The 15,083-nt window shown below is 37.0% G+C and overlaps 1 protein-coding gene across 2 annotated transcripts in view; it reads left to right on the forward strand.

Moving 5' to 3' along the window:
- The window catches only part of CYBRD1 (cytochrome b reductase 1), a 28,072-nt gene extending 13,570 nt beyond the window's left edge, over nt 1–14,502 (forward strand). The window contains exons 2-4 of one of the 2 annotated variants that reach the window (XM_077154129.1): nt 2,262–2,470; nt 10,131–10,285; nt 11,169–14,495. In XM_077154129.1, coding sequence (XP_077010244.1) covers nt 2,262–2,470; nt 10,131–10,285; nt 11,169–11,472 — 668 coding nt within the window. In that variant the 3' untranslated portion in view covers nt 11,473–14,495. Of the gene's footprint in view, nt 1–2,261; nt 2,471–10,130; nt 10,286–11,168 lie in introns of both variants that reach the window. The other variant, XM_077154128.1, reaches the window with a different exon arrangement.
- Nucleotides 14,503–15,083: the final 581 nt, after the last annotated feature.

The following is a 15,083-nucleotide window of genomic DNA, read 5'->3' on the forward strand; positions in this document are numbered from 1 at the left end:
CGAGGTTAGGGAATGGACACCAGTATCCACCATGTGGAGAGAACTGTTTACAGTTCTTGACCGTAATTTATCAATTTCTTCCTCCCTTTCTTCCCTCGATACTGTACATTGTTCTTCTGGCCTGTGGGGTTTCACAATAGTTGTTTAAGACGGTTTCTTTCTTTTTAGTGGTTGTTTTAGTGGAATGACTGAGTCCTGGAGCGCCTTCTTCCGCCATCTTCCCCAGAACTTCTCCTTCCTATGAAGCTATATGTGGTAGTTAGATTAGTTGTCAACTTGGCCAGGTGAAGGCACCTAGTTCTGTTGCTGTGGACATGAGCCAATGGTAGGTGAATCTCATCTGTTGCTAATTACATCTGCAGTCGGCTAGGAGGTGTGTCTGCTGCAATGAGTGACGTTTTGACTTAATTGGCTGGTGCTTAAATGAGAGAACGCAATGTAGCACAGCCAAGCAGCTCGGCATTCCTCATTTCAGCACTAGCAGCTCAGCCCAGGCCTTTGGAGATGCAGAAAGAAGTCACCCCGGGGAAAGTTGTTGGAACCCAGAGGCCTGGAGAGAAGACCAGCAGAGACCATCTTGTGCCTTCCACGTAAGAAAGAACCTCAGTGGAAAGTTAGCTGCCTTTCCTCTGAAGAACCAACAAAATAAATCCCCTTTTATTAAAAGCCAATCCGTCTCTGGTGTGTTGCATTCCAGCAGCTGGCAAACTAGAACACTATATATATTCAAATTACAAATATCTTTTGTGGAAAGAGGCTTCTACCTTTTCTTTTTCTTGCTGGGAATTAAGAAGCATACATGATACACTGCTGATATGGAATCCATCTTCCTAGGGAGTATTCTTTAATCTGCCACACATTTTCAGATTAAAATTAACTTTTCTCTGGCATGGGCTGGAGGGATGTATAGGTAAGGATATTGTCTTCAGAACAAAAAATAATTGCATGCTGATTAGGGTGGCCATATAATCTATTGGCTGAACCTGGACATAGAAAGCCCCTTTTTATTGCAAACATTGTCCATATAAGTGTATAACTTGATGTGTCTTCCCTCATGCACACCTGTGTGACCAATTCCCAGGTGAAGAGAAAGAATCTTTGTAGCTTAGAACCTCCTATGGATTCCCCTCCCCCTTGCTATTCCCCTTCCTCAAAAGTGTAGCCACTATCTGACTCCTAACTACAGAGAGGAGTTTTGCCTGTTTTTGTACCTTTATATAAACGGAATCATACAGTATATATTTGTTTATGTTTGATTTCTTGGGATTGACATTAGTGGTGGATCCATATCATTGCATGTAGTTTTATATCATCCCTTCTCATTGCTGTTTATTATTCCCTGGTGTAAATATATCACAATCTGTCTTTCATTCCATAAGATGATGGGCATTTGGGGAATATCCAGTTTGGGTACACTACAGTGATGCTAAAAATGTTCTAGTAGAGGTCTTTCAGTACATATTTCTTTGGGGCATGTACCCAGGAGAGGAATCCCTGGATCATAAGGTATACGTAAGTTTTGCTTAAGTGGATACTGCCGATTTCCCAAAGCAGTTCTCCTTTACAGCCTCATCAGCAGAACATGAGACTTCTGATTGCTTCACATCTTTGCCATTCTCGGTATTTTCACTTTTTAGCCATTCAGGTGGTGATAGAAATATCCTCATTTGGCTTTAATTTGCATTCTGCTATGACTTAGGAAGTTTTGTGCCTTTCTTATGTTTATTGCCCATTTAGATATACTCCTTTGTGTAATGTCTGTTTTAATATTTTGCATATTTTTTCTTATCACACATTAACATTTAAAAAGAAAGGAGACAACAAGCGTAGAGCAGATCATAAGATCAAAAATATAGCTCTGGACATGTTGAGATATTTGGAAGAGATGTAAATGATGACATCAAGAAGGCTGTTGGATAAGTGGATCTGGAGTTCAGAAGAAAGTTCTGGACTGGAGATATAAATCTTGGAGTCCCTGCCATGTCGATTGCATTTCAGTGAGAGTGAATGAGCTCACACACAGGGAGGGTGCAGGGAGAGAAAAAGCCTTAGGACCAACCCTGTGGGGCGCCAGTGTTCTTGCTTGTGAGTGACGAAAAATGCCAGCTGAAGAACTCTTAAATGAGCCCCTGGAGACATAGGAATAACACAGGGAAATGGGGGAGAAGCAGAAGCCAAGAGAAAAGGGAGTGTCCAGCGTCAAATTGTTCATCTTGTGTTGATTTAAAACACACATTCTGTCTCTTTTTGTCTCTCTCTAGCTATCATCGTGTACAGACTTCCATGGACCTGGAAATGCAGCAAGCTCCTGATGAAATCCATCCACGCAGGGTTAAATGCCGTTGCTGCTATACTTGCAATTATTTCTCTGGTGGCCGTTTTTGATTTCCACAATGCCAAGTATATCCCCAATATGTACAGTCTTCACAGCTGGGTTGGACTGACAGCTGTCATATTTTACGTCTTACAGGTCAGTGTCTCCGTGTGTTTATAAACAAAACATAAACAGTAAAGCAATTTGGATACTGCAGAAATTTTCTAAACATTCACAGTTTCTTGGAAATCATCTTCTCCTTCCTACTAGTCCCTGGTACATTTGTTTCCATTATAAACATTATAAGAATTTTCCCCTGAGGGGCCCCCCCCGGAGCTGCAGAAGTCAAAGACTGTGAGCTGGAATGTGATTTAAATCTTCACATATGTGTGAGAGGAAATTGCCCTCAGAACATCTAGACTAACATTGCTCAGGCTTTAAGTTCCATACTCAGAATAAAAACTAGCATAGGCGAGATCTGTGGAGTTCTTCCCCACATTCTCTGTCACTTCTGCTTTCTAGGTTTAATTTTATGAATCGAGAGAAATTTATATCTCTTAGTTAGATTGTGGAGACCCAGTGACAAAAATTTCCGCTTTCTATTTTATTTTCCCTCTGTCTTCCCTTCATTTTTTAAAAACACATACTCTTGAGAGCACTGTGTTTCGATCTAAGTTAGTGGAGTGCCATGCCACTTGGGTGTTCAGGATCACTAAAGTAAAGATTATTTAAAAATTATTTTTGCTGTTAACCATTTTGTTGGAAAAATCTTTGAGGATTTGTTGATTCCTTTCCCTTCCTTAGTTACTACAGCATACATCCAACTACCTGTTTGGTACATCCTTGTGAACTTAACCTTTCTGCAAAGATAGGAGAAATAGGAAACACGGTGATCCATAAAACCTCAAGGAATATCCTAAAACATATGACTTCTCTAAAAAAGGCCCTCTTACCAATCTTATGTGTCTTTTTTTTTCTTAAAGAATTAAATTGTAGAGAGAAATGTAGTTATTTCATTTTTTTCTAATCCCTAATTATTTAACTTCATATTACCAGGCCTGGGGTGGGGATAAGAGAATGGAAAGGTGCCACACAGGAGGGGAGCACAGAGGAAAACCCCTCATCAGACATGACCTTCTGGATTAAGAGCGAAAAAGGAAAATATTTCCAGCTGGAACGGTTGAGCCTAGCTCAGATGGCAGGCATGCATGGCACTCTCCTCTCCTCAAAGTTAGTTTTCTCTCGATGTTCTTAGTCATTGCCACACACCTGGGAGAAGTTTCCTTCACTGCCATCAGCTGGTGGACATCTCCCCTCAAATAGAATGGTCAAGGGCAGGGGTCATTAGATGCTACCAGCTCTGGAGGACCTGCTTGGCTTGCTAGCATCTCTTTAGGACTTTGCTCAGCTCTCTGTCAGGACACCACATCAGAGTGCAGATTACTGTAGCACATGCACGATGTGAGTCCAAATGTATCTCACTTATCCTTTATAGTCACTTCACGAGGTAGTTTATGGATGCTGAAGACGCACAGAGAGGTAAATAACTTTTCAAAAGTCATATAGCCAGGAGAGCTGGAACCAGGCTTATGTCTGTCCATGGTCTGAGTTCTCCCCTTAAGCACGCAGCTCTGCTGCTTCCACAATTTTCTCACGATTACCCAGGTGTTTGCGCATTTTTGGTGGAGAGCCACCAAGTCTGTCTGAGGGACAGACTGGAAACCACCCAAACACAAATGCACACAGCCTCCCTGGGAGAGTATTCCTGTGATTCTGGATGCAGTTGTTAACAGGGACTAAAATGCCTTTACTGAGTTAGGTATACGCCAAGGCATTCTCTGAACTTCTCGAATGTTATACACCAGAATGTTAACAGTGATTGTCTCTAGGCGGTTGGATTCCAGTTGATTATTTTTCTTCCTTACTTTATCTTCTGATAATTCTAAAAGCAATGCATTTTTTATATAATAATTTTTTAATGCTTTTAAAGCTTTCAAAAAAGACTTTCTATTCCAGATATACCTTTTAATCTGGATTCTCTAAAACCAGTTTACATCGTACTATATATCTTAGTAAGTTAAAGGAATATCTAAGATTTAACCAAAAAAAGAAAATATTTGTCCTAAAATCTATGGATCTCAGCTAAAATGCTTCTCAAAGGAATATAGACTATGTTAGTTTGCTAAGGCTGCTATCACAAATAACACACAATGAAAGTTTGGCTTAAGCAATGAGAATTTATTGGTGTACAGTTTCAGAGGCCAGACGTCCAATCAAGATATTGGCAAGGCTTGCTTTCTCTCTGAAGATTTTAGTGTTCTGTTGCTGGCTGCTGGAATCGTGGGGTTCTCTAGCTATGTCTTTTCCTTTTTCTTCTGGGTTCCCACTGACCTCCTGCTTCTGGCTCCTCTCTGTGGCCTTCTCTTTATAAGGCCTGCCATAATCTGAACTAAGAGTTGGTCCACACCTTAACTAAGTAATAAAAAACGAATAAAATACATAAACCCATTGCAAGTCTGACAGAGAAAAACCAAAAATATACAGCTGTCAGAATGAGAAAGAAATATAATCATAATCTTATTATATTTTAAATTAGGAAGGATTATTAAATTTTAATATATTGTAATATACTTTAAAATCCAGAAAAGAAATTGGCTTACTTTCTTGCCAGACATGAACTACCAAATTTGATCCAGAAAGAATTAGAAAACCTAAATATACCAATAACAATAGAGGAAATTAGAATGGTCATTTAAAGTCTATCACTAAAAATGTCATCAGGTCCAGATTTTTTTATACTTTTGACTTTTGTGGGACAGGTAATTTAAACTACTCCATTCTGTTAGGGGAAAAATACTCCTCAGTTTATTTTTAAAAGCCAATAAAACTTTGATGCCAGTACTTGATAACCTTTGTATTCAACCCTAAAATAAAAGATTCAAATGTTATGCAAACTATTCTAGAACGCTGTAAAAAATGAAAGGCTCAAATTTTTTAAGAATTACCATAACCTCAATCCCAAGATTTGATAAAGACAATACCACAAAGGAAACTAGAGACCATGTTCAGGTACAAATATAATATAATAATTACTAATATGTTTTTGTAAATCAAAAACAGCATTATATTACAAGTATAATACACTATGGCCAAGTGAGATTTATTCTAAGAATAGAGGAGTAAGGAGAAAAACAGATCATCATATATATAAGTGCCTCCCTAAAAAACATTTGATATCATTCTGGGACCATCCCTTTAAAAAGTCTCTGTCTTACATACCTGTGTGATAGGAAAAGGCAGCCTTTCCTCAAGAAACTTTATTACTCTTTGCCAGAAAATTGGCATATTAAGCCTGTGCTGGGTATGCCATGTGGGCCCTCCGTCAATGGCGCCCCTTCACGCTCCACACACTTGCAAACTTCCACGACTCTGATGTTAAAGCTCTTTACCAATACCCACGAGCATACACCAGATTAAACTATGAAACACTGAAGACATTTCCATTAAAATCAGACATAAGACATGGATGCTTGCTACCAATAACATCAACTTTGTTTCAGAGGTTTTAGCTAATGTACTAAGATAATGAAAAATATCTGTCTAAATAATAAATAAAATAAAACTTGGCACCCTTTTTCTGCTTGCAGATTATGTAATGTCTGTCTGGAAACCCAAGAGACTACTAAAAGTAATAGGACGAGTTTGGAAAGGTGGCTGGATGTAAGAGAGTGATGCATAATTCAGTAACTTTTGCCTATGCTAGAACTAACCACTTAGAAAGAAAAATGGAATCCATTTATAATATGGATAAAAACTGCTTATTCAAATCTCTTTCCCATCTTTGTATTGGGTAATCTACCTTTTTCTTATTGACTGGTAGAAGCTCTTTATATATTCTGCTTATGAATCCTTTTATTGAATATTTTAGAATGCCTGTTTAATAAATGGCACCATTATAATTGGCTATTCATTTGGAAGAAAAGAAACTCCATACTTTACATAATAGGAAAAAAATTCCAGATAGACCAAAGGTCTAAATGTAAAAAAAAAAAAAACCTTGTCAGTGATAAAAAGGAAATTAAGAAGCATATAATCTGTATAATCTCAGTTAGAAAAACCATAAGCATGACAAGAAATCCATCAGCCATAAAGGAAAAAAATAACGTATTTGAGTACATAAATTTTTTAAACAATTGTAAGTGATAAGAGATACCAAGGTTAAATGAAACTGCACAGATATTTGTAAGAACTTTCTACATGATATTTTGAGAACATTGATAGTTTTGACAGCTGATGTAATGGTATCCAGTTAGTGTTTAATACTTAGAATTTAAGAACTTTTCTATTGGAATATAGAGATTTTTTTCCTTGTTCCCTCAATTTTAAATTGGTTTATGAAACTTACTGTGCAAACACAGGCTTTACAATGATTATATGGATACTTTATTTAAGTATACCTATGGTTAAGCTAACTAAGATATCCATTTTAGGTGGTATTGTTTGTTTCCTTAAATAAGAAAAACTTAACAACAACAACAAATTGAAAACAAGAACAAAGGTTCCATGCACTAGGGTAACATTCCAGAAACCTAAAACCTCCAGATGGGTCCCTGGACCAGATAGGTCCAGAAATGCAAAAGGCCAGCCTCTCCAGAACATCAACTAGTTCCATCCCCTGTCCCATACTATCAACAGCCCTTTCCAATATGAAAAAGTTAGAATGGGCACAACCCAAATACCCCTAAAGAATGTGAGAAAGATCAAAGGAGAAGGTGGAGGTATAACAGAGAAGGTAGGATTTAACTAATGAGTATGACTGCTGAGTCATTATATTGATATTTCTTTTAGTCTCCAGTGTCTTAGAGCACCTAGAAGTAAAAACTAAAATTGTGAAATTGTAACCCAGACCAAACTCTGAAATCTGTTCTACAATTGTTGTAGTGTGCTTTGAAATTGAGTGCTTTTTTGTATATATGTTATTTTTCACAATAAAAAAGAAGAATTTAAAAAAGAAAAAAAGAGATCCTATAGTAGAAATGGAAATAGCATGGAATAGGAGAAAGAACATGAGTTTAGGAAGCCAAAAAACATGTGTTTCAATGCCAGACGGGAACATCCTACTATGTAGATAGGCTAAATCTATAAAATCAATGAGCCTCATGTTCCTTATCCATAAGAAGGGAGCTAATATACTTTCAATATTGTGAAATATGTGAAATAGCTCACATAATTATTTTTTCTAAGTATAATATGGGATTAAAAAATCACAGTTTGGAATAGAGTAAAGAATGATTCAGAAATGTAGTTCCATCAATATTCATAGAAGGAAGAGATACTGTCTAGAAGATTCCTTTTTGTTACATCTAAGATTTGAGAATTTATATTTTAGCCTTTATTTTTGTAATAAGGATTGTCATCCTCATTGAAACTTTTCTAGAAGTGACTCCTAGAAATAAGAAGCCTTGGCTAGCTAATTAAGTCCTAATTGTGACTTAAAGGGTGTGGCCAATGAAGTTTCTCAATCATTTAAAAAAAAACAACTGCACAAAGAGATAGGAAATAATATTTACAACAGATAAGATCGATGTTAAGGGTTTATGTGTTTAATATACGAACTTCTAAAAATTGATAGTAGAAAACAACCTAACAGAAAAATGAACAAAAGATCTGAACAGGCAGTTCAAAGAAGAAAAAAATTAAATCACTAATAAACATATGACAAGATACCCAACCTCACTTAAGAAGTCAGGAAATATGAGTTATAACAGTAATAAGACACTATATGCTTTTTTTTTCTTTTGTTTGCATGGGCAGGCACCAGGAATCAAACCCAGGTTTCCAGCATGGCAGATGAGAACTCTGCCTGCTGAGCCACCGTGGCCCACCCAGTATTTGCATTTTTAAGATATCATCCTGACTCTTGTGGAAGATGGCTCAAAAGCTGAACAGGAGCAAATATAGGAAGACTAGCTTAAGGATGTTTATGAAAATTCAGATGAGAAATGATGGGGGCCTGGAGGAATAGCAGTAACAATGCAGCAAAGTGGACAGATTCAAAAGATGTTTAGGAGGTAAATTAGTGAGATTTGGAAAGAAAATGATATATAGAATTAATGAGATTTGGGAAGAAAATGATATAAAGAATGAAGGAGAATGACTTGCAAGTTTGAGCAAGCAGGTGGATGAGAAGGAGGGTGAAGAGAGGGTTTGAGGAGTGTCAGATGCTACTGAGAAGTCAAGCAAAATAAGGTCTGAAAACCATTCATTGGATTCAGTGATTGGAAGTCACTGATGACCCTGCTGGGAGCAGTTTCCTTGGAAGGCGAGTCCAAAATGCAGTAGATTGAAGAGGGAGTGGAAGGTGAGAAATGGAAGCTACAACTCAGTCAAGATGTTTAGGCAAGGAGGGGTGTCCAGGGTGGTAACTGTATAGGGACAGGAGAGGAGGCAGGTTTTGCTTGTAGGTTAGGTTGGTTTGTTTGCTTTACTTCTTCTTAGCAAAATAAGTTTGGGCATGTTAAAATGCTGACATGAAGACACCAGTGGAGAAGGACAGGCAGCTACTGGAGAGAGATGATAATCTACAGCCAGGTCCTTTTAGAAGGCAGGAGACAGAGCATAGAGGGAAAATTGGAGGACACCAACTCCATTGTAATTGAAGAGAGGAAAGAATTGTTGGCTTGGGACAGACAGTTTGTTTGGTTTGCTGGCCAAAATTGAGGGTTTTCTCTGAAGTTGCCTCGGTGTTTTCCATGAGGTGTTAGAAAGATCATCTGTTAATTGTGAAGAAGCACAGGCAAGTCACAAACTTGAGGATGGGGAAAATGGTAGAGCCAGTTAATAAATCAGATAATAGAAGGATTGGTGAGCAGCACTGGACTGCTCACAACCAAGAGTATCATAATCATGGATTTAGAGTGGCACTAGTCTCCTTGATTGTATGTTTTGCTCCAGCAGTACCTCATAGATCAGGGCTGGTTGTGACAATGGCTGAGCCACGTGGATGTGATGAAAAGACACTGGAGTATAGGGTTTTAGGATATTGGTAGGAGACTCAGTATCAAATCTGAATGTCTGTTATCCTCCTACATAAAAATCAATGGACAAATTCTAATCGGCTCTGGGTAGCTTTTTTTCCCCCTAGAAGGGAAGTGCCATTGCATTTGAAGAATGCAGCTTGGAAATGACAGTGTTTCTCAAACTGTGGTCCCTAGCAGCATTAGCAAGGCCAGGGAAATTAGAAATGCAATTTCTAGGCTCCACCCCAAACCTACGGAATCATTGTAGGGATGGGGCCCAACAATATGTGCTTTAATAAGCCCTCCCTTCAGATACACGCTGAAGTTTTAGAAAAACTGATCTAGGTTGGACATAATAATATTATAGAAAATAAATGGAAGCTCCTCAAGCACAGGGAGCTCGTCTGTCTTGTGTAGCATCCCCAGCACCCAGAACAACACCTGGCTAATTAGAAGGTTTTAGTGGATGTTGAATGAAGGAATAAGCGTGTGTATAAAATAGCAGGCAGATGAAGGAGAGCTGGGAGGAGTCTTCATATAATAACCTGTAGACCATATATACATTTAATATACACTTGTATAGGGATAGAAATTTTCTCAAAGGATACATGAAAAAATGATGTTTTATCTTTGGGTGGTAGAACTGAAGTGGGGAGACTTCATTTTTTGCCTTTGATTCTGTATGAAATGTTACGAATGGTTTTCTCATTTTGCACATATTGTTTTTATAATAATAACTTTAAGATTAGTTAAAATTTTAAATTAAATGATAACCTTTTGCACTTTTTCGTGTTTAGCTTCTCTTAGGTTTTTTCATTTTTCTGCTTCCTTTGGCTCCACTTTCCCTCCGAGCGATTGTTATGCCTATACATGTTTATTCTGGTCTTCTCATCTTTGGAACAGTGATTGCAACAGCCCTTATGGGATTGACTGAGAAACTGTTTTTCACCCTGTAAGTTACATAGTTTTCCTAATTATAATATTTAAGCTAGAATTTATTAAATCTTTGTTCTTTATAAAATAAAATACAAATGTAATAACTTTTTTTTTTTAAACATGGACAGGCACCAGGAATTGAACCTGGGTCTCTGGCATGGCAGGCAAGAATTCTGCTACTGAGCCACTGTCACACTGCCTTAAGTGTAATAACTTTTACAATATTAAAAATGAATGTTAAAAATATTGGAAAAATAACAAAAAATATATATTGGTTTTGGTTTAGGGGGGTGCAAAGGTAGTTCAGTGGTAGAATTCTCACCTGCCATACAGAGACCTGGGTTCAATTCCAGACCCATACACTTCCCCAAAACAACAAACAAACCAACAAACAAAGCAAAAATTCAACAAATGGTGCTGCAATGACAGGGTACGCACATGGAAAAAGAATGAAATGTGGCCCCCACCATACAGCATACAAAAAACAAAATGGTTTAAAACTTTTTGTTATATTAAGATGTAGTAATACTATTAAAAACTTGGAAGAAGGGCCAAAAAGTCCAGTGAATTCTACTACCCTTACAAAATATGTTTTGAAGTTATGTACTCTCTTTTAGTCTTTTTAATGTGCATGGTTCCCATTAATTGCAGTACAATGTGCATATACTTTTGTTTCTTCCTTTTTTCAACAATTAAGTGATACAGGCATTCCAGATGAAATATTATTTTCATACTTAGAATTTTTAACAATTTTATAATATTCCACCTGGGTGAATTATAGCATAATTTCTTCTTAATATCAATATTGAAGTGACTTTACATTACAGCTCTACCAGACTGTTTTGCATATTGCTGCATCATCCTGTTTGTAATTGGACATATTCTTTCTTTTTTCACAGGAAAGATCCTGCATATAGTACCTTCCCACCAGAAGGTATTTTCACAAACACCCTCGGACTTCTGATTCTAGTGTTTGGAGCCCTCATTTTTTGGATAGTTACCAGACCACAATGGAAACGTCCCAAAGAACCAAATTCCATCCTACTTCAGCCAAATGGAGGCACTCCGGAGGGAGGAGAAGGCTCCATGGCAATAAACTTTGGCAGCAACATGGAGAAATCTGATTTAGAGTTAGACAGTGAAGTAGCAGCAAGGAAAAGAAACTTCACCCTTGATGAGGCCGGACAGAGATCCACCATGTAAAATGTTATAGAGATTTGGCTGTATAACTTTACTTATAAAAATTAGCTACAGCTTAGCTCTTCCTATTTAGCCATAAGATGGATGCACTACATGGTGTCAATATTCATTTTTAATCATAGAGTAGGATTTCTTGAAAGAGTTTTTATTGATGGAGGCCTGTAAACTTACCTGAATTGGAAAGAACATAGTCAATATAAATAAAAGCAATTACAAATTCTGGTTAAAGAGGGGCTTCTTTCCCTTCTGACTTCCTTTACCAAGGCAGACTCCCCAAATAACTGAGGAGAAGGGGATACCTGCCACTACCAGCAAGCTGTAGCTTGCCTTGATGCCTCTTTGGTCTTATAATTGTGCCTTGGTGACAGAGAAAGGTTTGGGCAAGAACATCTATAGCTTTCAGGATGCAGCAGGTGTGATTTTTGTTCTTTGGCATCTTAGCTGCTAAAGAGTTTTCTATGTGGAGACAGGAAAGACCAAACTGATGGCCTTCCCCATTCCAGGGCAATAACTGAAGTCCTTCCTGATTTAGGTGGACTGTTAGGGGGCATTTTGAGCTTCAAGTTCTCCGTAGTGAAATGAAGCTTAGGATAACTTTAGTGCACGGAGACCTCTGTCCAGGCTCTGGGCTGACTTAAATGAAAGCTGATGCTGAAACGGTGCTTTTTCATTTTTTTTGACCAATTTTGGTTTCCCTGAAATTCTAGCCTGGAGCATTATAACATGGATAAAAGCCTTATGGCTAGTGGTACAAGGGTAGTTCAGTGGTAAAATTCTCACCTGCCATGCTGGAGGCTTGGGTTTGAGTCCCGGTCCTTGTACTTCCCCAAAAACAAACAAACAAAATTCAACAAATGGTGCTGCAATAATAGGATCTTCACATGGACAAATAATGAAATGTGACCCCTGCCATACAGCATTCAAAAAAAAACCAAACAAACAAAACCTTATGGATCACCCAAATACACTTAACTTTTTTTGTGTTTAGTGTCTATCCTTTTAGGTGTAATTGGTAATTACTTTCATGGCTGAATATGAAATTGTATGAAATAAGTAATTTCACCTCCCTTAAGCTTCACCAATAATCATACAAGATTCCCTCGCTGCAACACTGTTTTCTTCTTATTTAATTAATTTTATTTCCAATAGTTTTGGAAAAATCCCCAGTGTCCAGCCTAGGGCTTGGCACATAGTAAATTCAATATGGGTAGAGCATGCTATCAACTAAATCTTGGTTCTATGTAGGAGAAGTATATTTTGATGTGTCAGTATTTTATTACATGAAGGTGCACAAAATTCCAGAGCTTTTTTTTGCAGGGAGGAACAATGATTGAGCTCCAAGAATCCAGGTTCCCATTCTATCTTACACAGGCCAAGAGATTATTAGTGAAAAGTTAATTATGGATTTGGCACTAGAATAGCTTCATTGCAAAGTATTTGAGCACCCCTTACATCAGCCTTTCTCTCTCTGAGGGCTAATGTGAGGGTAATATTTCAGGTATTATAGGAACTTCTTTTCTTTCTTCTCAGACCTTATGAAAACAATGCATAGTAAAAATATCTAGAAAACTTTTCTGTTTGAGACACTTCTTTTAATGGATTTTTTATTCTAATGATAATTGCACCTTTATCTTTGAAAAGCTGATATTTCCTACCTAAACCATCTCCCCTAGAATACCTCATAAAAAGCCCTCAAAAAGAATAGAGGAGAAGAAAGCCTTGGGTTTCAATTCCAAAACAGTGATTGAAACCTCCCAAAATAATTATAGCCTATATCATCTGTAGAGATGGTTTGGCTTGGCTTACCCCATAATCTAATTTCAGAAAAGAAAGCTTTATTTTAACACTCAATTAAGTCAACCCTAAAGCCTTTTCTTTTGGGGGGTTTATTGAGAAACTGGTTTGAATATACTTTTTGAATTAATGTCACCAAAATGTGCAGTTTCCTGTGTTTCTTATGTCAAACTGAACGCTGCCTCAAAAGCACTTTCTTTGTGTGGTTTATTGGTGTGGTCTCATTTAAGCTGTTATTGTTTAGAAACAGAATCTGAGACCTTACAATCAAGACAAAGAAAGCAATTGCACCTTTCAAGAAATACTGACAAGTGGGTTCTGTTTTCTAAAGGACAAAATAAAGAGTATGTCTTGTCTCATTTTTAATAAGACTTTTTTCACTACTGGAGTTGGAAATTCCAATGCTGTAATGGCCTACCACATGACTGTGAAATCTAAAAGTGCAAAGTAAGAAATTTTTTGCAATATAATGAATTTTTTTTCTTGGGGTGTCCTTTTTAAGATAATAGGAAACAGTAACCGCTACGTCTTATAGCTACACTTATGGAAAAATAGGAGAAAGAGAACTATTATTCAAAAATCTCCTGCCATGTACCTGAAAACATTAAGTATAAAAGAAAAGATTTCTACCTTTAACTTTGTTCTTTTCCCCCAGCACATATATGAAAAATATTAAATAGTTTGAATACATAATAATTTGTAGGAAATTATATGCACCTATTTTTTCTTGTTACATAGTAATAAAAGTTATTTTGGAAGCTCTTTGTATGTATTATCAATTTGTTCTGGCTTGGAGATGTAGGCACTGATCTAAATTTTTTCTTTCCTTTGGTTTTTGTTTGTTTGTTGCTGTTTTACAATGGGGGTAATTTTTTTTAAGAACTCCTTTACGGATAGTACTGTCTGATTTCTCTATAAAGTGTACTCTGACTACCACACTTTTTCAAATTTTTCTTTTGGTAGTTCAAATCTGTAATATAAAATCTGCCACTTTAATCATCTGTAAGTGTACAATTCAAATGATGTTAATTACTTCACAGCGTTGGCCTACCATCAACACCATCCATTACCAAAACTTTTTCATCACCCCAAACAGAAACGTGGTACCCATTAAGCAATAACTCTCTTATTTCCCTTCCTCAGCTCCTGGTAACCTTTAATCTACTTTCTGTCTCTGTAAATGTCCTTATTCTAAAGATTTCATATGAGTGAAATCATACAATATTTGTCCTTTTATGCTTGGTTTTAGTCACATATACTAAAGTAATTTAATTAAAAATTATTTTAATTTAAATTCACTTAGCATAATGTTTTCAAGATCCTTCCATATTGTAGCATGTATCAGCACCTCATTCCTTATTTATGGCTCAATAACATTCCATTAAATGGATATACCTCATTTTGTCTATTCATTCATCTGTTGAGGGAAACATAGGGCTCCACACCTTTTACATAGCTAGAAGTATCAGAGGTATGTTTCAGAACTTCATGGTGCCCCCTCCGTATAGAATCTGAATTGGAGCCATGCTCTGTAGTGTAGAAGGGTGCTTAATGTAGAAAACTAAAGCAGATACAGTGTAAGTTAGAAAATCATAGAAGAGCTAATTATAAAGTGCTGGTAACTACAGAACTCTGTGTTTATAGTAACATATCATTGAGAAAGTACATAATTCATAATGGGTGATTGGGAATTTTCCTTCAAATAAGGAGGATCATTAGCATCTTAGTAATGGCCAATACTTATACAATCTTAATATGACAGCTTGTTCAGCCTTTTTCCACCTACTCTTTGCCCCCTTGGAAATTTTAATGATATTTTT

Source organism: Tamandua tetradactyla, chromosome 3 (assembly GCF_023851605.1).
Source record: "Tamandua tetradactyla isolate mTamTet1 chromosome 3, mTamTet1.pri, whole genome shotgun sequence".
NCBI classification, from domain to species: domain Eukaryota; kingdom Metazoa; phylum Chordata; class Mammalia; order Pilosa; family Myrmecophagidae; genus Tamandua; species Tamandua tetradactyla.